Below are 17,975 nucleotides of genomic sequence, written 5' to 3'. Positions count from 1 at the left end.
GTACTTTCAGTGTGTGTTATTATGCATTAATGGGATCTTGATTGTGTTGATAAAGAATTGTATGTAGTCTTAGATTATCAAATGAATCAATATAAAAATACCTTGTGTAAAAAAAATTTAACCTTTTTTTTTATTACATGTTATTATTTTTATAATTAATCTTTAGAGATTTATGAAAATGATCTTGAAAAAATATTTTAAATATTAAATTTGTCAACTTGAAATTGGGTCTCATAATTACCAACTAGTTCTAAGATGAAATTTACCATTAATGTCTCAAGTTAATAGTTTTTTAGTGGTGGGTAACTAAAACAAAACCTAGTGACCCATTATTCGATTCCATGAATAAAGTTTATTTAATACTGTAAATAATATATATAATTATTTTACAACTATTTTTTGATATAAAATATTATATTATAATAAAATAATAATTTATTTAAATATCAAATAAATATTAAAATAAAATATTATATTATATTATAATAAAATAAAATAATAATTTATTTGAGTGTTAAATTAATATAATCGATATATAAGTATGATATTGTTGATAGCCATCTCTCAGCAATTCCGTGTTCCAACAAAGACAAATCTCCGCTACATTACTAAATCTTGGTCGCAAATACTGACAACGACCCACCCAAACCAACGGTCCAAACCACATTTACCATATTACCTCAAACCAATATATATCAACTAACTAATGTGAACACTCATTTCTTTTCACCCATTTTTATTCATTAACCATCATAAACCATTGATTAATCGCTTCCTTAAAAATGTTTAATATAATATTCAATTTCCCTAACTCAATTAATATATGTAGCAGAAACGGATACGAATATACATATAATATCTAAAATGTAGGATACAAAGACACAATCTATATATTATATAATTATGAATTATATAAATTGATAATAAAGATTTATGTGTACAAATATGTTTCAATTTTTTGTTAGAGTAGAAAGATGTTTTTTAGGACTAGTTTAAAAAAATTTGTTACTTATTTTCATAATCATACTAAAAATTTATACAATAAGTTTAAGTGTTTTTAGAAAATTAATGTATTTTTTTTTAAAATTGTGTTAAAATCATGCTAAAATTATAAAAAATTCAACTAATATTTTTTAAATTGGACATTTTACCAAAACGTGTTCTATGAGTGTAAGTGTCCAATATGTATGTCCGAACACATAATTTAAGAGGAGTGTACAAGCTCCTTTGCGTCATAATACTCATGTACTCTCTTTTGTCATTTGTTCATGCCAAACAACTTTCACAGACCAAACAAAACAAGATAATAGGAAGCTAAGTACTTTGTACCAGAATTTGTAAAGAACACAAACTAAAAAACAAATCCAATCTGTATTTCATTCTATTCCCGAAACAATGAAAAGTTTGGACATTTAAAGAAAAAAAAACTATTCTGTCCAAATACTAAATTCTTGTCACTTGACAAATTTTGCCTAGCAACACAATGTTTCATCAAAACTGTCATCCACATCATGGGAGCAATAGCAAGTGTTTTTATAACTTGATTATAACCTGCTAGCATAGCCTACTTTTCCTGCTTTAAGCATCAAATTGCTTAAATTTCTGTCTTATTCATCAAAGATTCACTCTCATTGAGTGTGTTACCAACTGCCTATAAGACCACACTAGCCTCTTATTCAACCAAACCAAATGAACTTTGGTGAAAGGGATAAATTAAAATTTCATGACTTGAAAGTCCCATCAAGAGGGTCAGAACAAGATTTCAACAAGATTTCATCCTCTTAGAATTTGGAGTATCAAGAGAAGAATCTGTAGAAAATCCAAGGGTTAATTCATCACTAATAGAGATCAAGCATGCAGCATCCAGCACCCCAATGGGGCTTTGAGGCACCAATGGTGCTAAGTTGCTGCCCAAATTAGTAGAAGCTTGGATCAAAGGCAAATCTCTAATCAATTCAAGACACTTCAGAATTCTTTCCTGCAAAATGAAAACCTCATGATTTAGTAAAACAATGATTTACAAATGAAGATTGTAAATATCAAACGATGATTGTTGTGTGGGAAGTGGGAGTCAAATCACCATATTACCTTTCCTACAATCACAAAAGATGTCAAAGCTTCATCAATCTCTTCTGCTTGAAATTTTCTTGACACAGAAATTGCCACTGCTGCAGCAATTTCAGAAGGCTTGAATTCCAAGAAATTGACACCTACATAGATTTTTGCCAACAATCACTGCATTGTTTCTCAAGTGCATAGGATAAAAACTAAACATACTAACAGAGTGAAGAGAATATATACATGTAATTATGTCAAGGATGAGCCCAACTGATCTCAGAATGGATGACCTTACTAGAAGTTGGTCACAAGTGATCTTCTTGAGGAAGTAGTCTACGAAGGAAAATGGAGTTAAAGCTTGCATTTTCCATTTCAATGTGCTTAATACCAGTAGTTCCATTCTTTGAATGGTTTTAGCTTCAAATAGAAACTTAGGTTCTCCAACCTACCAATCACAAACAAAGGTCATAAAATCAGAGAAAAATGTACATAACAAAAGTATATTTTACAATCTTTGTAAAACATTCTTCTATACCTGTATATCTATACAAGAAGGCACTTTGATCTCATCCATTTTAGTAGCAATTGACAGACATGCTATAGCTAACAGTTGTGCACTCCAAGTGTTGCCTCCCTGGTCAGCAGAGTGAATTTAGACTGTCAAAAAGAGATCAGAAAAGATAAACGCAAAATAACACTGGTGTCATTTTAGTATTAGATCTTACTGGTAATTCATAGACCGATAGGAACCGATCCAAGTAGTTCACAGATAGACATAAGCTAGAGGGTCCAAAATCATAGTGTGCATGAGCCTGTTCACATTAGACAGAGTAAACTTTGGTGAGAGTTATCAATCTAAATGATTCACACATTGAAATAAGCTACAGGGTTAACAGAGTTATAAATCTAAAACCAAATCGCACAGCAGCAACAAGTAATGAGTAGAACATGATCAATATCTCAATAGAATGAGAAGAACAAGAAGCAACATAAGGAATTTGGCCTAGCAAAACCAGTGTACGGATTAAGTGGCACAGCTACTGATACTCACTTCGAAAGTTATGGAACTGATGAACATAAAGAAAATTCCAATACAAGAGCCGATTGAAATCCAATAAGATAACCATAAATCGCAAAGAAATTTATACAAGAATGCAAAAGTTAATCTTTAGATGCTAAAACCCCATTAATTAAATATAGTTGAACCAGCAAGGTAAAGGATCCAAGAAAAAAATCTTAGAGGGGATTCAGTTTTATCTTTCATTGATGAAAAGAAATTATTCTCCATCAATCAAAGAATCAGGAATCAAGAAGTCCCATTTAGAGAAAACCAATGAACCCACCTTCCAAATCCAATCAAGAGCCTGCCTCCTAACACTCAAGTCCAAGTCCCCACCAAGCAGCCTCTGGAGGTAATCATCCCGGGGCAAATGATCCCTCTCCTTCCCAACCAAACCCAAAACAATTTCATCACTCAGTACAGGAGAATCCAATCCAAGATTGTCCTCAATCAGACATTGATTGTTAAAGTTAGGATTTTTGCGGTCCCAGTAAGGAGACTCATCTGCAACATTACAGTCAAAATCATCAAAGCACATGTCATTGTTTTCCAGACACAGAAGGCTTGAGGTTGCAGGGTCAATGCTCTCTTCCATTGATACACCTCAAAATGGTATTAAAAAAAAACCTAAAAAACTAGTCTTTCACTAGCTGGATTAAATGAAAAAAGGTTGATGCAGCATTTTCTGCAGAAGAATGAAAAAGGGTAGGAGAAAACAGTGTTGAGACTTGAGGATTGAGAGTAGTGTAAAGTGGAGGATGTAAGAAGAGGGTGGGGAAGGGGACAACGTTTTTGTAGGAAACTGAGCATGTGGCTTAGGTTAAAGACTTAAAAGGGTATAGAACAGTAATATTTGTGAAGCCGCCAGATTCTATTGGTTCATACGTGTAATTGTGGGTCTCATCTGGTCTCATCAAGTAAAACAAAATAAATAAGTAAACAATATCAAAATCTTAAAACATTACCAAAATTGTTTGGTTTTTCCACTTTCATAGTATCAAATCAAACAAGGGTTTCTCTTTTGTGTTAAAAAAACACAATTATTTTCTATAATTATCTGGTTACTTGTTTTTGACTCAATAATTTGGCCAAACTATGACTATGTTGAATATACAAGTAATAAAAAACTAGTTTTAATATTCTTAAATGAAGTATTGATTTATTTTTTGTAAAATAAAAAAGAGTAATTATTATTTTGTTCTTATACTTCTCTATACTTTATTGTTTTGACCTTACATGTAAAAATGATAAGTTTTAATAACAAATTTAATGTGCTATTTGTCTTTATAACTTTGACCATTGTAACATCACTAAAAAATATTTAAAGAAAACTTTTTTTCCAGGATTGAAGAGGGAGAGAGAGAAACCGTAATATACTCTCATACTTGTATTTTTTTCACTACCAAAACACCTAATCATTGAAAGAAACTCTTTTCTTACATTATTAAATTCTTTAATTATTTTTATGAACGGCTCATATTTAGGTCAATGATTGTTTTACTACCACATATATAATTTACTTAAAATATTTGCATATATTAATATGTGCAATAAAAACACACTAGAATAAGATGATAAAATAGTTTTTTTTAGTAGAATGAGTCGGTTTTTCTCTCCTAGTTCCTTTTTAATATATTATGAGATTGGAAAAGTTGTCTCAACTTTATTTATAAAAAAAATTATATTAATGTGAAACGTATTAAAAAAAATATTAAATAAAAATTAGTTTTAGAGATTAAAATAATTAGCTATTATTTAACTAAAATAGAGACTATTTTATAAATATAAAAAATTATTAGTATCTAAAGTAGTTTTTATTATTAATAAAAGTTGATAAAATAGTTTTTAAAATGATATCTAACCATTAATTATCAATGTTTTAGCTACTACTTTGTATCTTAAATTAATTTTTATTAGTATTTTTTATAGACTAATTTAAAAATTAAAATATTAGTAACTAAAACCTTAGTAACTAATTTAAATACTAATTTAAAAATTATTTTATAAAATTTTATTAATAATAGAAAATATCAATAAATTTTTAATCTCTAAAATAATATCTAATTTAGTTACTACAGTGATTAAATATTTTTAGTCTCTAAATTTAATTTTTATTTTAGTTATTTTTAGTAAAGAATTTTATTATAAAAATTATGTTACATTCACATAATTTTATTTTTTTTTATAATAAAATCGTGTTATATTAATACAACTTCTCTAATCTTATAAAAAAAATTATTTTAAAAAAATGATAAAATAAGTTAAATTACATATCAACCTCTCCAAACAAAATATAAGAAACTTAGACTAGTTGATTTCATGATCATTAACATGTTTTCTCCAGACCTATCAATTGGTGATGCAATGTTGAGTTACCCACAAAAGAACAGTGTTCGTGAAATAAAAAGCAATTCCACTACTTCAACTTTACTTTTTTACAACTAATATTAAGACTTTTTAAGTCGAACCAATCTATTGAAAAAATTATTACAAAATAAATAAATAGTATTGTGTTGACTATTCTAACACTATATAATATTACTTTTATTATGAAAACATATAGTGATCTATCAATTTTACCGACACTATATAATTTTTTATTTATTTGTTACTAAGTATATACACTTATGCCGACTTAATTAAAACTATATAATATTTGTTATTATAAAAATATATAGTTGTCTTGTTTTTTATTATTACTAAATATATATATATATATATATATATGTGTGTAATTTAATGATGCTATATTATTTTTATTATTATTATTATTGAATATATAGTCTTTCGTTAATCTAATTGACACTATACTATTATAAGTGAATTTTTTTTAATATTAAATTTTTTTTTAATATTAATTAGTCCTAAATCCTTCGCGTAACCATTTTCTTATTAAGAAGAACCAAATCCTTAGTAAAAAAAATTATAACAAACATTTTTAATAATATTATTAACATTAGTATTAATAATAAAATTATAATTTAATAATTAATCAAATTTAATTTAAAATATAATAAAGACTATTTGATCATTTGATAAATATATCATTTTATTTTATTTTTACATTTATAAAATTAGTCACAAATCCAATCATAGTTCTCTTTCTCTTAATTCAAACAATCACAAATATCACTCCCTTTCTTTTTCTTTTTTACTTTCTCATTTTCACTCATCATACCAAATTGTACTTATCTATTATCATTAAAAGGCAAAACAAAATCTAAAATTACATAAATAGTAAAATGATTTGCAAGAGTTATTACAAAAGTGGACTTTAAGCCTAACTCAACTTCATAAAACCAGCTCATAGGATTGAGGTTTGCACCCACTTATATACTATGAAAGACTCTCATCTCTAATCGATGTGGGATCTCCAACAAGAGTATCGTAAACATAACAAATACAAGTGATTTAAAATAATATTTGTTTTTTCAGTAATTCTTATAAAAAAAAAAGTATTGAGAATGTTGTAAGAAAGGAAGTGTTTAAGAAGCATAAACAAGTGGGTAGTCATGTGCTATTGCAATACTTCTGAACTTCTGATTCCAGCCCAGCCACCATACAAAAGTATAGCAAAACCTGCAATCAAGAAATGCTATAACTTTAAAAGGAAAGCAAAATAAATCAATATTCACATTGAAAACTAATTATACATAAAAGTTTAATTTAAAAAACTTACTAAAAAGTCGGAGATCCAACAATACTGATTAGAGATAAGAACATTTTATGGCATATAAATGAACGTAAATTTCATCTTATAAATTGATTTTATCGAAAAAAAAAAAAATTTCATATTATATAAGTAAGTGCAAACTTGATCTTATAAACTGACTCTTCGAAGTGGAGTTAGATTTAATTCTTTCAAAATATTTTTAAAAGGGTTCCTAGATTTTTAAAAAGTTTGTGATGAAATTGATTCTAGTTCTTTAATGGAAAAACCCCTTGAAGAAGGTGACTTTAAAATGAAATGCATGCTCTCTTTCTAAACCTTTAGGAAGAAATATTCCAAGCCTTTTTCATCACCCAAAGATGCTTCCTCTTTATCTTTCCATCAACTCTCAATGAGAGTTGTCTCCAAAAAAAACTCTTGATATGGTCATCAATGGAAGACTTTATACCATAGCCAGAATCACGTGTAAATTAATCTTGATCAGTCCCTTCTGGTTGTTACAGACATGTCAAAAAATATACATGAAAATGTGGGTTATTTTATGTGTTTTGCTTAAGGGTGGGTTATAGTATAAAAATTTGCTTAGTCAAAAAGTAGGGTTTAATAATCTCATATTTTAATATTTTTTTTAAATAATATTTTTTTTATGTAATGATAAATGATTGTTATTGTTTGAGGTGTCAGTCTAACTGAGATATAAGTTTTGTAATAACTGAGATGTCAAGTTTCAAACGATGAAAAGCTACTCTAAATGTGTAATTGCACAAATTTAGAATAAAAAGAGAATCTTTGTGTATGCAAAGCAGTATATGTCGTCCTTGTGGCTTCCCACTTGAAGATAAAATAATGCATATTTTTAAAACACTTATGATTGGAAATTAGTAATTCCATCAACCAACCATAGATTCTGATTTTAGGTTATGAAAATATTTTTATGCCATATCTACTTGGTACAAGTTCAACATTTTCTTTAGGAAGCCTCATAATTATTTCATCTGGTTATTTTTCAGTTAATCTCAATATTATTTTGTCAATTTAAAAATTCTTTACTAAATTTCATTTTGAACTTATTTCTTTTATTAGATTAATGAATTTCTCTTAAGAAGATGAGTACTTGGTAAACTTATGAAGATACTGATAAAGAAATTGTGATTTAGAGTAATTATTTATCTATAACTATTAATAACTATTAATAAAGATAAAGATGATTCTTTTATAAATGAAATTATCTTTAGTATACATATTTTGTTATTAATTATACTTTTATTAATATAATTTATTTTATTATTTTACCTTTTATATTTTGTAAATGTTTTTAATTTAATTAACTATTTTAAAAAATACCTATAATAAAATTATCCAAATTATTTATTTTATAATTTCTTTTTATGAATATATTTTTATAAAACTTAATAAGAAAATTATGATAATTATTTATTTATTTATTATTATCATAAAAGAAGATGGACACATCTATATAATTTAAATACCAATAATTTAAGTGAAGAAGATGAAGATGAGGCCATGGAAACGTACCAAGGTAGGGTTAATAAAAAATGATGAAGATTAGTTTCAAAAAAGGTAAAAAGTAAAGAAGAAAATAAATGGTAAAAAGCTTAAACTTGAATGTGAAAAGATGATTTCACTTCAAATATGAAAACCTAGGGCAATGTGACACGAAAACGTTATGTGTTAGAGGAAACTGAAAATATGACATTAATTGTTGCATTTATGATATACTTAAATTAATTAAACTTTATCATTAAAAACTCTTCACTAATACCATTATTGCTATTTAAAAATAATAAATTTTTAAGCTGCATCATTTAAATATATTTGTCATACTAAAAGTTGTGAAAATGTGGACTTATTTAAACTCGTTAATCTTTCAATTTGATCCACTTATATTTATTTTCGAATTTTGAGTTAAAAAACTTATGTACCTATCCATAATAAGGGAATAATACACTTAAATCGACAATCGTACAATAAAAATAATAATTAAATACTCTTAATATAACTATCATCTGAATAACGATCATAATAATCACTCTAATATCTTATCAAAGATCTAATAAACAAAAATCTATAAATATAAAATATTACCTAAAAGAACTTACATAATATTTCTTAACATATTATTTACTTGAATGTTTAATAATGTTTCGCAAATAAATATTATTATTATTATTTTATTTTCGACCAATACCCAACTAACTCAACCTCCCATTCATCACATGGGACTTCAACACTCTAACTCAATAAGAACAAAAAATCATGTTTTTTAAAATTTGAATATTTCCCATTCGATACGGAAATAGAGAAGAGGACAAATATTTTATAGTTTACTTTTATTTATATTATATGTGCATATTACTGACACTACAAGAAAATCATGAAATAAGAATCAATTTTTAGATAAAAAACTAATTAGTTGCTATAGTGACTAAATTAGAGACCATTTTAAAGATTAAAAAAAATTGATTTTTAAATTAGTTTATATTACTGTTAACTAGTTTTTAAATTGATGTCTAATTAGCCACCAAGATTTTTGCTACCAAATAAAAGAATGGAAAGTTAATTAACATAAACACGAATATTCATATGAATAAGAAAATACGTATAATTTTTAAAATATAGAACATGAACATACAAATCTATATATTATATAAATTGATAATAAAAATTTATGTGAGTATATTTTAATTTTTTAATAGAAAATTTTTTCATATTAAGACAATTTGTTTCTTATTTTTTAATTGAGGAGTTCTTAAAAAAATAATTTATGAGGATGAGGGTATAATTGTAAATATATTAGAGGAAATGAAAAAGAAAAGAAAAAGAAAACGTCGCCTGAGAGATTCGAACTCTCGCGGGGAAACCCCATGTACTTAGCAGGCACACGCCTTAACCACTCGGCCAAAGCGACATTGGATATTCTCCTAAATCTTAATTTAAAATTTAACGTTTTTACTTTTTAAAATGTTCTTAATTTCCATAAAATAATAATCATAAACAAAGTACAGTCCTCGTTCAAGTTTTTTTTAGCTAACTAAATAAATTTATTATTTGCTATGATGAAAGGCTTAAATATTGTAAAAGTGTAAACAGAAATATTGGATAACAAGAATTATTACAACAAAATTTATCTGGTAGTGGTTAAATAATTATGATAATATATATAATAATTATAATTAATAAAAAAGAAAAAATAATAATGAAAAATTAAAAATAAAATATGTAAAATTACTTATAAATAATAAAAATAATAATAACAACTTAAAAATAAAATATAAAATATGTAAGATTTTTTCTATTGATTTTTTTTGTAGTGTTAGAATGAAAGTCAGAAGACATTTATCTTTATAAACAAAATTGTAAACATATTTTTTGTGCTACTGTATTATTTGAGTGAGATAATAGTAATTAGTAACATAGATCATCTGATCGTTTGTTTACAATAATGGGGTCTTTAGTTTGCATGCAACCGACTGACCCACTTTGACGAGTCATGAGTTGACAAAGTCAGCAAAGTTAACCCATGATTAAGACCTATTTAGCGCAATCATAAACATGAACTAATCATATAATCTTGCCCACCAACAAAGGCATAAGGTAATATAAATTATGTAGATTCCAAGAATCAAGTACGTCATTATTTACAATGCATCGACAACCGATAGTCAAATCCTTTACTAACTTGATCTTCGAAGTACCTTTTGTAGGTAACACCCGAGTCTGTGTTCCCAAGCGATCGCAAAAGGAGATGAAGAAGGAAGGAAAGGCAGTAAGAAGAGAGGACTCAAGATTGAAGCGATCAACCGATAGGGTGTGTCTAGCAATCGTTGTCCAAGCCCCAATACCCAAACGAGAACACTAAAATATATTTATCCCCTTTAATATAATTTTTTTTTTCTGTCTCAATAATCTTAAAATATATTTTAACGGTTGACATTAATGTATTATTATTATTATTGACAATTGATATGTAATTTTAATTTATATGTTGTCCAGTATTTATGATTTATATTAAAAATTAACAATAAATGAAAATATGTAAAAAATATTTAACAGAAATATTTTTTCTGAGAACTAAAATTCAAAATAATCATAAAGTAAAAATATAATATAATGTAAATAATTTACATCACATTTATTAAATATATAACTATTTATATTTTTATACATCCATCCTAAATTATTATTATTATTATTAGGAACACAGCTGCGTGCTGTGTATCAACATTTTTTTATTATATATTTTTTAAATAAATAAAAATTAAATAATAAAAAGGGATAATAATTAAATCAAATGATAAAAATAGATACCAACTATAACTTTTATAGTTCTAAGAGATGAGAGATGATGATATGAAAAAAAAAAACTTCAACCTATCACTGTAAAAAAAAGTTTAATTATTTCGTGTTTACTTCATAATTAAAATTTAAAATTGATAATTATTTTTTATGAAATAACGGTATATTAATATTAAAAATAAAAAAAAGCAGTTAAGTGATTAAAATATCCAAAATAAAACAATCAAATAAAATATTAATAAGGATAAAGGAAAAATAAATTTGTCGTGTTTCGAGAAACGATTATAATGGGGAATAAGGAGAAGGAGAAAGAAAATGGCGACGATTGATCATTCATTTTGTAGCTTTGAGAGACAGCCAAGGAAAACTTGTTTGCAGAGACACATGTTTCTGTCGATAAGGATACCCAACACTCAGCACCGCCTCTGCGCTTCACTCTTTGCCACCGCCAAATCCAACAAAACCACCATGGCCAGCACCAGCAATTCTGGTGGTGCCTTCACCACAATCCAAGAGAGGGTCATTGTCAAGAAAGAGATTAAGAAAAGCAAGTTCATTGCCATTGCTGGCCCCATCTCCGATGAAAAATCCGCCATGTCTTTCCTTTCTCAGGTTCATTTCCTTCACTTTTTTTCGCTTATTGTACTCTTTTTTTTTCTTTCACATTGATTTTAAGTTTTGTTGGTTTATTATTAGGTCCGTGATCCACGTGCCACCCACAATACCTGGGCTTACAAGGTACCGTAAAGGATTGTTTTTTACTTTAATGGAAGTGTTGGTAATGGTTGCTTGTGTTTTTTCCACTGCATATATTTTGGGGGTCTCTGAATATTTAGTGTTCTTTTTTATTGTCTTTCATTTATATGAATATTTCAGTCAAATGGTATGGTATGAGTTGGAAATGATTTCTCTCTTGCCTGACTTATTGTTGGAGATTTCTATTTTCTGGTCCCTACAGCATGCATTGGGGTTTATGTTTTTATTGTGGCAGCTATAGTTCATTCACTTGTTTCAGCCTAAAAGGTGGCATATCATACTTTGCTCATTAGCTAGTTTATATACAGATTAAGGGTATTGATTGGATTTGGAAAACATAAAAAGGAAGATCACTTTATCATCTTTTGCTCATATATTTTTTTTGTATGACAGGTGGGAGATCTATACCGGTCCAATGATGACGGTGAGGTTCCAGGAACAGCTGGGAAACCAATACAAACTGTTATTGATTCTTCAGGATTAGACAGGGTGATGGTGGTGGTGATCAGGTTAATCTTGACCTTATATTTCACATGTGCATATCAATGTCTACAACTTTGAATTAATGAAACGTCTCGGTTTGCATGCATTTGATGTCTATCATCGCCCCTCACCCTCTTACCTGAAGAAAAAACAAAAGAAAAGTATGTTTTGACACTCTAATGAAATGTATACAACCTTCAGGTGTTTAAAATTAAGGGTTCTTTCCCCTTTACGAAGTCCTTCTATAATTGTGGGGGAATGTGTGTAGAAAGGTAAGTTCAAAATGTAGAATCCATTTTGTGCTTTAGCCATCCCAATCTTCCTCGTAGTTGTGTTAATGATAACATAATCATTAGAAGAAAAAAACAAAGTGCAAGGTGGAGAGGAAGTGAGTTTGTTAACAGATTCAAATTGAACAAGTTAACAATATAAAGCACATTGTGAAGAGAGACACGAGGGGATAAAATCACACTACCAGAAAAATTAGCCATAGAATGTTTACCATTTGGAAGAGAAACATGTATAAATTGATTTTCTTTAAGGAAAAGAAACGTAAAGAGGGTGCTATTGGTTAGTATCTCCTGAGTCCAAAATCAATTTACTAGGAGAGGTACCTGAAGTTTGAGGTGAAGTGTTAACACCATTTCTGCTGACCAAGTTGGAAGTAAATGTTGTGGCTGTAGGGACAGTGGAAGGGCAACCGATGCTTGAATTTGTTCAGCACTAAGATTTGGTGCTGTAGGGTCATCCGGGGAGGATGCAATCATGTTGGAGGCAGATTTTGTGGTTCAATAACCTGGGAGAAAACTAACCATGCTTAAAGAAGCATGTTTTCACAGTATGATTGGTCTTTTTGCAGTGAATGCATTGCTTATCTTATTGTTTCTTATCACTGGATCAACCTCTTCCAAGAAACTTTGATGAAGGCTGAATTTAGGTCACTAAAGCTAAAGTTTCTTGTTGGACCACCATAGAAAAAACATTAGTAGCAGAAGGTAAGGGATCAAGAAGCAACATTTGAGATTGGGCTGTAGAGTAGTGGATTAGAGGATTTTACCAAAAGAAAAACTGAATTGCATTGAAAAGGGAAGGAACTTGTATAAAGTTTTGATTACAAGATAAAAGCAAAACTAAGTACCAGTCATCTAACAACAAAGCTTGATATATACATATATGTATGTATGTATATATATCAGCTATAGAAACTATCAACAAACTTAAAACAGAAAGCTAACTGTAAGTCTTATACATTAACCAAAAACTTTTAAGACTATCGGTGGGATTTTCTTTTTTGATGGTTTTGTACATAAGCCTGTTAGTGTGTTATGTGTAATAAGCACTAAGCTGTTTTGTTTTGATGCTGGATTTGGAATATAAATTTGTATTGTGATCTATATTAAATTTCAGGCATTATGGGGGTATCAAATTAGGTACTGGGGGATTGGTCAGGGCTTATGGAGGAATTGCGTCAGAATGCTTGAGGAATGCCCCAACCTGTTTTACGAAAACAAAGGTAGTTTTTTTCTTAGCCCACGATGCATCTTTAGTTTTAGCTGTACCCATGTCCCAGCTTTTCACTTTCTTTAAGGTTTTCTGAACTCATTATGCTTGTTTATGGTTGTATCAATTTATGTATAATCTTGTAAAAAATGTAGGTGCCAATGGGTGTAGAGGTGCCCTCTGAACTACTTGGAGTTCTCTACCATCAGGTTAGTTCTGGCAAATGTATATGATAACTTCCTGATGATATTGAATGAGTTTTTAAGTTAGACTTGGATTTGACTGAAAAAACTAATGAGAAGTACAAGATTTGGATATTCATGTTTTTGTGTTGCAACAAGTCCTGCGAATGAATGAATTTACGTAAATTTGAGCAACACTTTTTAATTTCTACTTATTCACCCCGTACATGTTTAGTAACATGGTGAGGTGAACTCACTGTGATTTTCTAAAGCAACAACTACTTACTTTCGTGGTGACTTCACCATGATTTTATCCTCATCGTGGATTCCTACAGCCATTACAAACACATTATATGTCTACACTGCATTGGTAATCTCTCCATTTTAACGTTTTTGAGGGAAAGAAAAATTACTAGTTCAGAAATCACAGGTTCTCTTTAATTTGATTTCACTAATGCAATGATATCAATCTCACTGCTGGTACTTGTGCTTGAGATGGTACGAAGTGTATAAAAACATAAGCTGCACCCTTGCAATTACCACTCGTATATTTTTCTTATTGCAAGAACAATATACGACTGTGTTCTTTCTGAGTCTAAATGTTTCCGAATCTGTTGCTCATTTGTTTTTTTTTCAGGTGAAATCTTTTAACGCAGAAGACATGAAGGAGGATTATGATACCGGTAAAGATGGCATATCTATGGTTACTTTTAAAGTTGATTTTGACCAAGCTGAGAAATTGGAGGATGCACTGAAAGCCAATTGTAGCAGAGAATTGAAGTTTTATAAGCAGTGAAGAATGTTCACATGAGATCTTTTATATTTTTCTCATTATATGGAACATACTTCTTTACCTGAGATCAGGACTATTTTTTTTTATAAAAGTTTTCATGTAGATATGACTTTTGACTAATTTGAAATGGGAGAACTTGTTTACAGTAGTTTTACTAATAATATTTGTTTACAGAATAGTTTAAAAACTAAAATATTTGTCTTTAGTTTTACTAATAATGTTACATAATTTGCAAATTCAGAGAAATTATAACAAATTATATAATTTGTATAGAAACAGCACAAAATTGTGGACTAAAATATAAATAAACTATGGTTTTTGGATAGCAAACTATGTTTTCTTGAGCAAGAATAAGATCAAGATATCTCTTTCTAAATAGCAGTGGTAAAAGACAAACTATTACACCCAAAATAAAGAATTCATCATGTTTCTGGCAGAAGCAGCATTGCAAAACAGCAAAATAGAAGCAATGCATGATGATGCTCCTTTTCCTACAAAACCAAGAAAACATGATACCCTACAAAAAGATTCTCCTTTCAGGTTTTCCCAAAATGTGTGAGAAGAAGCACACAGTAAACAGCACCCACACTACCAACCCAACAAAGATTCCCCTTTTCAGGAATTCCCACAACCAACCTTCCCTCATCTTTTCTCCTCGGCGTCGTCCGAATCAGAGAGAGCATGAACATGAACAAACCCTTTCCTTCTACTCCTATTAGCCACTGTTTTAACCCTAAATCTCTTTCGCATCCCATTTTCCTCATAACCAAAACTACCCTGTTCACCAACAGGGTATCTAAGCGGCAAACTCACGTGGTAACAGTAGTACTCCTCCTTCCCCGCCACCACCGACTCCGGTGGAGGGGGCTTCACCGCCGCGCCGTGAAACGTCTTCTGGCAATTGGCGCACCTCAGCGTGCAATCCTCGTAGCAGCTCTGGTATTCGTGGAGGTACCAGCAGTAGGGGCACATTGTCCAGAACGAAGAAGCGGCGGCGTCTTGAACCTTGCTGTCAAAACTGGCCTTGAGTGCGGGGTCAGAGAGAACACGCCAGGCTTCGCGCACGCGCATGAGGGCCTCGTCGGCGAAGGGAAACTTGTTCTTGTTAGGGTCAAGGAGACGCACTAGGGTCTTGAACTGTTGCCGTACGAGGTCGCGGTCCGCGGCGGCGTCGCCGGGACTGAGGCGCAGGATGGAGTACCAGTCGAGAGGGTCGTGGCGGCGCTCTGCGGCGGCGAGAACGTCGGCAACCGCGAGGATTTGTTCGATTTGGAGAGAGGCGTTGGGTTCGGATCTGGCGATCTTGCGAGTGAAGTCGCGACAGGCGGTGAAAGTGCGACGGTTGAGAAGGGAAAGAGCAGGGCGAAGCAGAGCGAGGGTGTCGGAGTCGCTGGTTCCCTCCGATGTTGCGTGGTTGTCTGTGTCTGGTTTTTCCTTCATTCTCTCTTCACCCTAACTTCTGTCACCAAATTCCACCTTTTATACTCTCATTTCAAATTCTACTGTCAATTCTCTCGTTACAGCGACACGTCGTATCGTGTAAAAAAACATTAGATAATCCGATACTCGTAAAATATGTGTAATTCAAAAAATATATTTTAAATTTTTAAACATTTGTAAAGTTATAACATAATTTTAAAAAATATATTAATTTTTTAAAATATTCAAATTAATTATATAAAATTTCATTATGATTATAAAAATGAAAGAACAAATATTTTTGAAATAGTCATAAATAAATATTTTTTTTTAAAAAAAACTAAAATATACATATTTTGTACATAAATTTTTATTGTCAATTTATATAATTCATAATTTTATAAGTATATAGATTCGTGTTCTCGTGTCTTACATTTTAAAAATTATATGTATTTTTGTGTTTGTTTTCATGTCATATCAATATCCGTATTAGTGTTTATGCTACATAATTCATCAACACTTTTTTAAATTTCAACAAATTTTATCATTTTATCATTTTATTTGTTAAATTCCTATTTTTGAAATTCCACCATCTCAAATAAATAAATTGTTTTGACAAATTTTAAGAATTTTATAATTTAAAATCAATTACTCAGGAAGTAAAGTTTTAAAAGAATTGACTTAGGCATATACATATGGTTCCCAATTGATTTAGGTGGTTTCCTACACAACAAAAAAAAGTCAACTGCAATATATTCACCCTTCTTAGAGGTTCTACCATCCACCCTTGAAATAGCATGAGAGCATGGACAAAGTCATAAATTTTAAAGCACTCTAAGGTTTTTTTCTTTTCTATTTCAACTTTAAGCCCTCAATTAAGTGTATGTGTGAGTTTTCATGAAGATCATCATGACATGCCTCTAATTCAAATTTTCTAGATTCACTTTTAGAATCAAATTGGTCCTTCTTCCTCTCTGTAAGCCATCATCATACCTTTTGTCCATTTTTTTTTAGTTTGGACATTCAGTTGCTTCTTGCATAAAAAACATTTTTCTCAGTTTTGTCAAATGTTTTCAACTTTTGGACATAAAAGAAATTGCATCATCTTCATTTTGCTTAAGCTTCAGACTCTTGCAACTTTTGACCTTGATACATAAGACGAGCCGAAGCGAACTTTTCTTTTGAGCTTCAATTTCTTAGAGCAATTTCATTACATTCTTCTTATCCAAATAAATCATGGATTTTGTGGAACCCTTTTAGTTTTTACACCTGGGAAGATTCCTAATTATTTTTTATTAAGATCAAGTTATGCATCGTTATAAAGCTTTAACATCTTAATTAAGTTGGCACCTTAAAGTTTCATTAATTATCTATCATCAATATAATAATATAAGAAGAAAAAAATACAAAGATTGAAAAAGTAACTTGAAAGTGTTCTTATATTTTGTGAAGTATTGTATAATGGTTTGAACAATTGATAATAGTTTTGAAAAGCTTAAACATTTCATTGGTAGCTTCTCTCTCAAAAATGAGTTAGTATTAAAAAGCACTCAATTTAACAATCTTGAGTTTAAATTATATTATTATCAAGAGTGACTTGTTTTGTAACAATTTTTTATTAATAAAAACTCTTATAAAATTAAAGGAAAACTAGAAATAGTTGAAGAAAATATGTAAAATAAATATAAATACTTTTAAATTTGTTAATTAATAATCACATGTTCCAAAACAACTAAA

The 17,975-nt window shown here is 29.5% G+C and overlaps 3 protein-coding genes and 1 non-coding gene across 4 annotated transcripts; 1 reads left to right on the top strand and 3 right to left on the bottom strand.

The window, feature by feature from the left end:
• Positions 1-1,352: 1,352 nt before the first annotated feature.
• LOC137808721 (cyclin-D4-1) lies at positions 1,353-3,985 on the bottom strand. The gene is made up of 6 exons (XM_068609983.2): positions 3,402-3,985; positions 2,784-2,870; positions 2,594-2,692; positions 2,302-2,503; positions 2,089-2,210; positions 1,353-1,978 (listed from the first exon to the last, which is right to left on the bottom strand). Exons 1-6 carry the CDS (start codon positions 3,711-3,713, stop codon positions 1,763-1,765), a joined length of 1,038 nt encoding a protein of 345 aa, XP_068466084.1. The 5' UTR covers positions 3,714-3,985; the 3' UTR covers positions 1,353-1,762.
• A 5,650-nt stretch (positions 3,986-9,635) lies between these two features.
• On the bottom strand, positions 9,636-9,717 carry TRNAS-GCU (transfer RNA serine (anticodon GCU)). The gene has a single exon. It is a non-coding gene; the product is annotated as a tRNA-Ser (tRNA).
• A 1,645-nt stretch (positions 9,718-11,362) lies between these two features.
• LOC137808719 (ribosomal protein S5 domain protein) lies at positions 11,363-15,012 on the top strand. The gene is made up of 6 exons (XM_068609982.2): positions 11,363-11,717; positions 11,802-11,843; positions 12,255-12,370; positions 13,752-13,857; positions 14,000-14,053; positions 14,664-15,012. The coding sequence occupies exons 1-6, from the start codon at positions 11,421-11,423 to the stop codon at positions 14,820-14,822; spliced, it is 774 nt and encodes a 257-aa protein (XP_068466083.1). The 5' UTR covers positions 11,363-11,420; the 3' UTR covers positions 14,823-15,012.
• Positions 15,013-15,154: 142 nt separating this feature from the next.
• On the bottom strand, positions 15,155-16,301 carry LOC137808718 (uncharacterized protein At4g38065). The gene has a single exon (XM_068609981.2). The coding sequence runs from the start codon at positions 16,257-16,259 to the stop codon at positions 15,462-15,464; it is 798 nt and encodes a 265-aa protein (XP_068466082.1). The 5' UTR covers positions 16,260-16,301; the 3' UTR covers positions 15,155-15,461.
• Between the last annotated feature and the right edge of the window lie 1,674 nt (positions 16,302-17,975).

The sequence above is a fragment of the Phaseolus vulgaris genome, chromosome 3 (genome assembly GCF_051622355.1).
Source record: "Phaseolus vulgaris cultivar YP4 chromosome 3, ASM5162235v1, whole genome shotgun sequence".
In the NCBI taxonomy this organism is placed as follows: Eukaryota; Viridiplantae; Streptophyta; class Magnoliopsida; order Fabales; family Fabaceae; genus Phaseolus; species Phaseolus vulgaris.
Note: the sequence above shows the minus strand (reverse complement) of the source record. Positions and strands in the feature narration are given on the sequence as shown.

Bases quoted from the DNA above. Each gene is read 5' to 3' on its own strand.
- LOC137808718 (XM_068609981.2), bottom strand. From the start codon at position 16,259: ATGAAGGAAAAACCAGACACAGACAACCACGCAACATCGGAGGGAACC.
- LOC137808721 (XM_068609983.2), bottom strand. From the start codon at position 3,713: ATGGAAGAGAGCATTGACCCTGCAACCTCAAGCCTTCTGTGTCTGGAA. The intron at 2,871-3,401 runs GTGGGTTCATTG...TAATGTGAACAG, and splicing joins CTCTTGATTGGATTTGGAAG to GCTCATGCACACTATGATTT. The intron at 1,979-2,088 runs GTAATATGGTGA...TTCATTTTGCAG, and splicing joins CTTTTGTGATTGTAGGAAAG to GAAAGAATTCTGAAGTGTCT.
- LOC137808719 (XM_068609982.2), top strand. From the start codon at position 11,421: ATGGCGACGATTGATCATTCATTTTGTAGCTTTGAGAGACAGCCAAGG. The intron at 11,718-11,801 runs GTTCATTTCCTT...GTTTATTATTAG, and splicing joins CCATGTCTTTCCTTTCTCAG to GTCCGTGATCCACGTGCCAC. The intron at 13,858-13,999 runs GTAGTTTTTTTC...TAAAAAATGTAG, and splicing joins CCTGTTTTACGAAAACAAAG to GTGCCAATGGGTGTAGAGGT.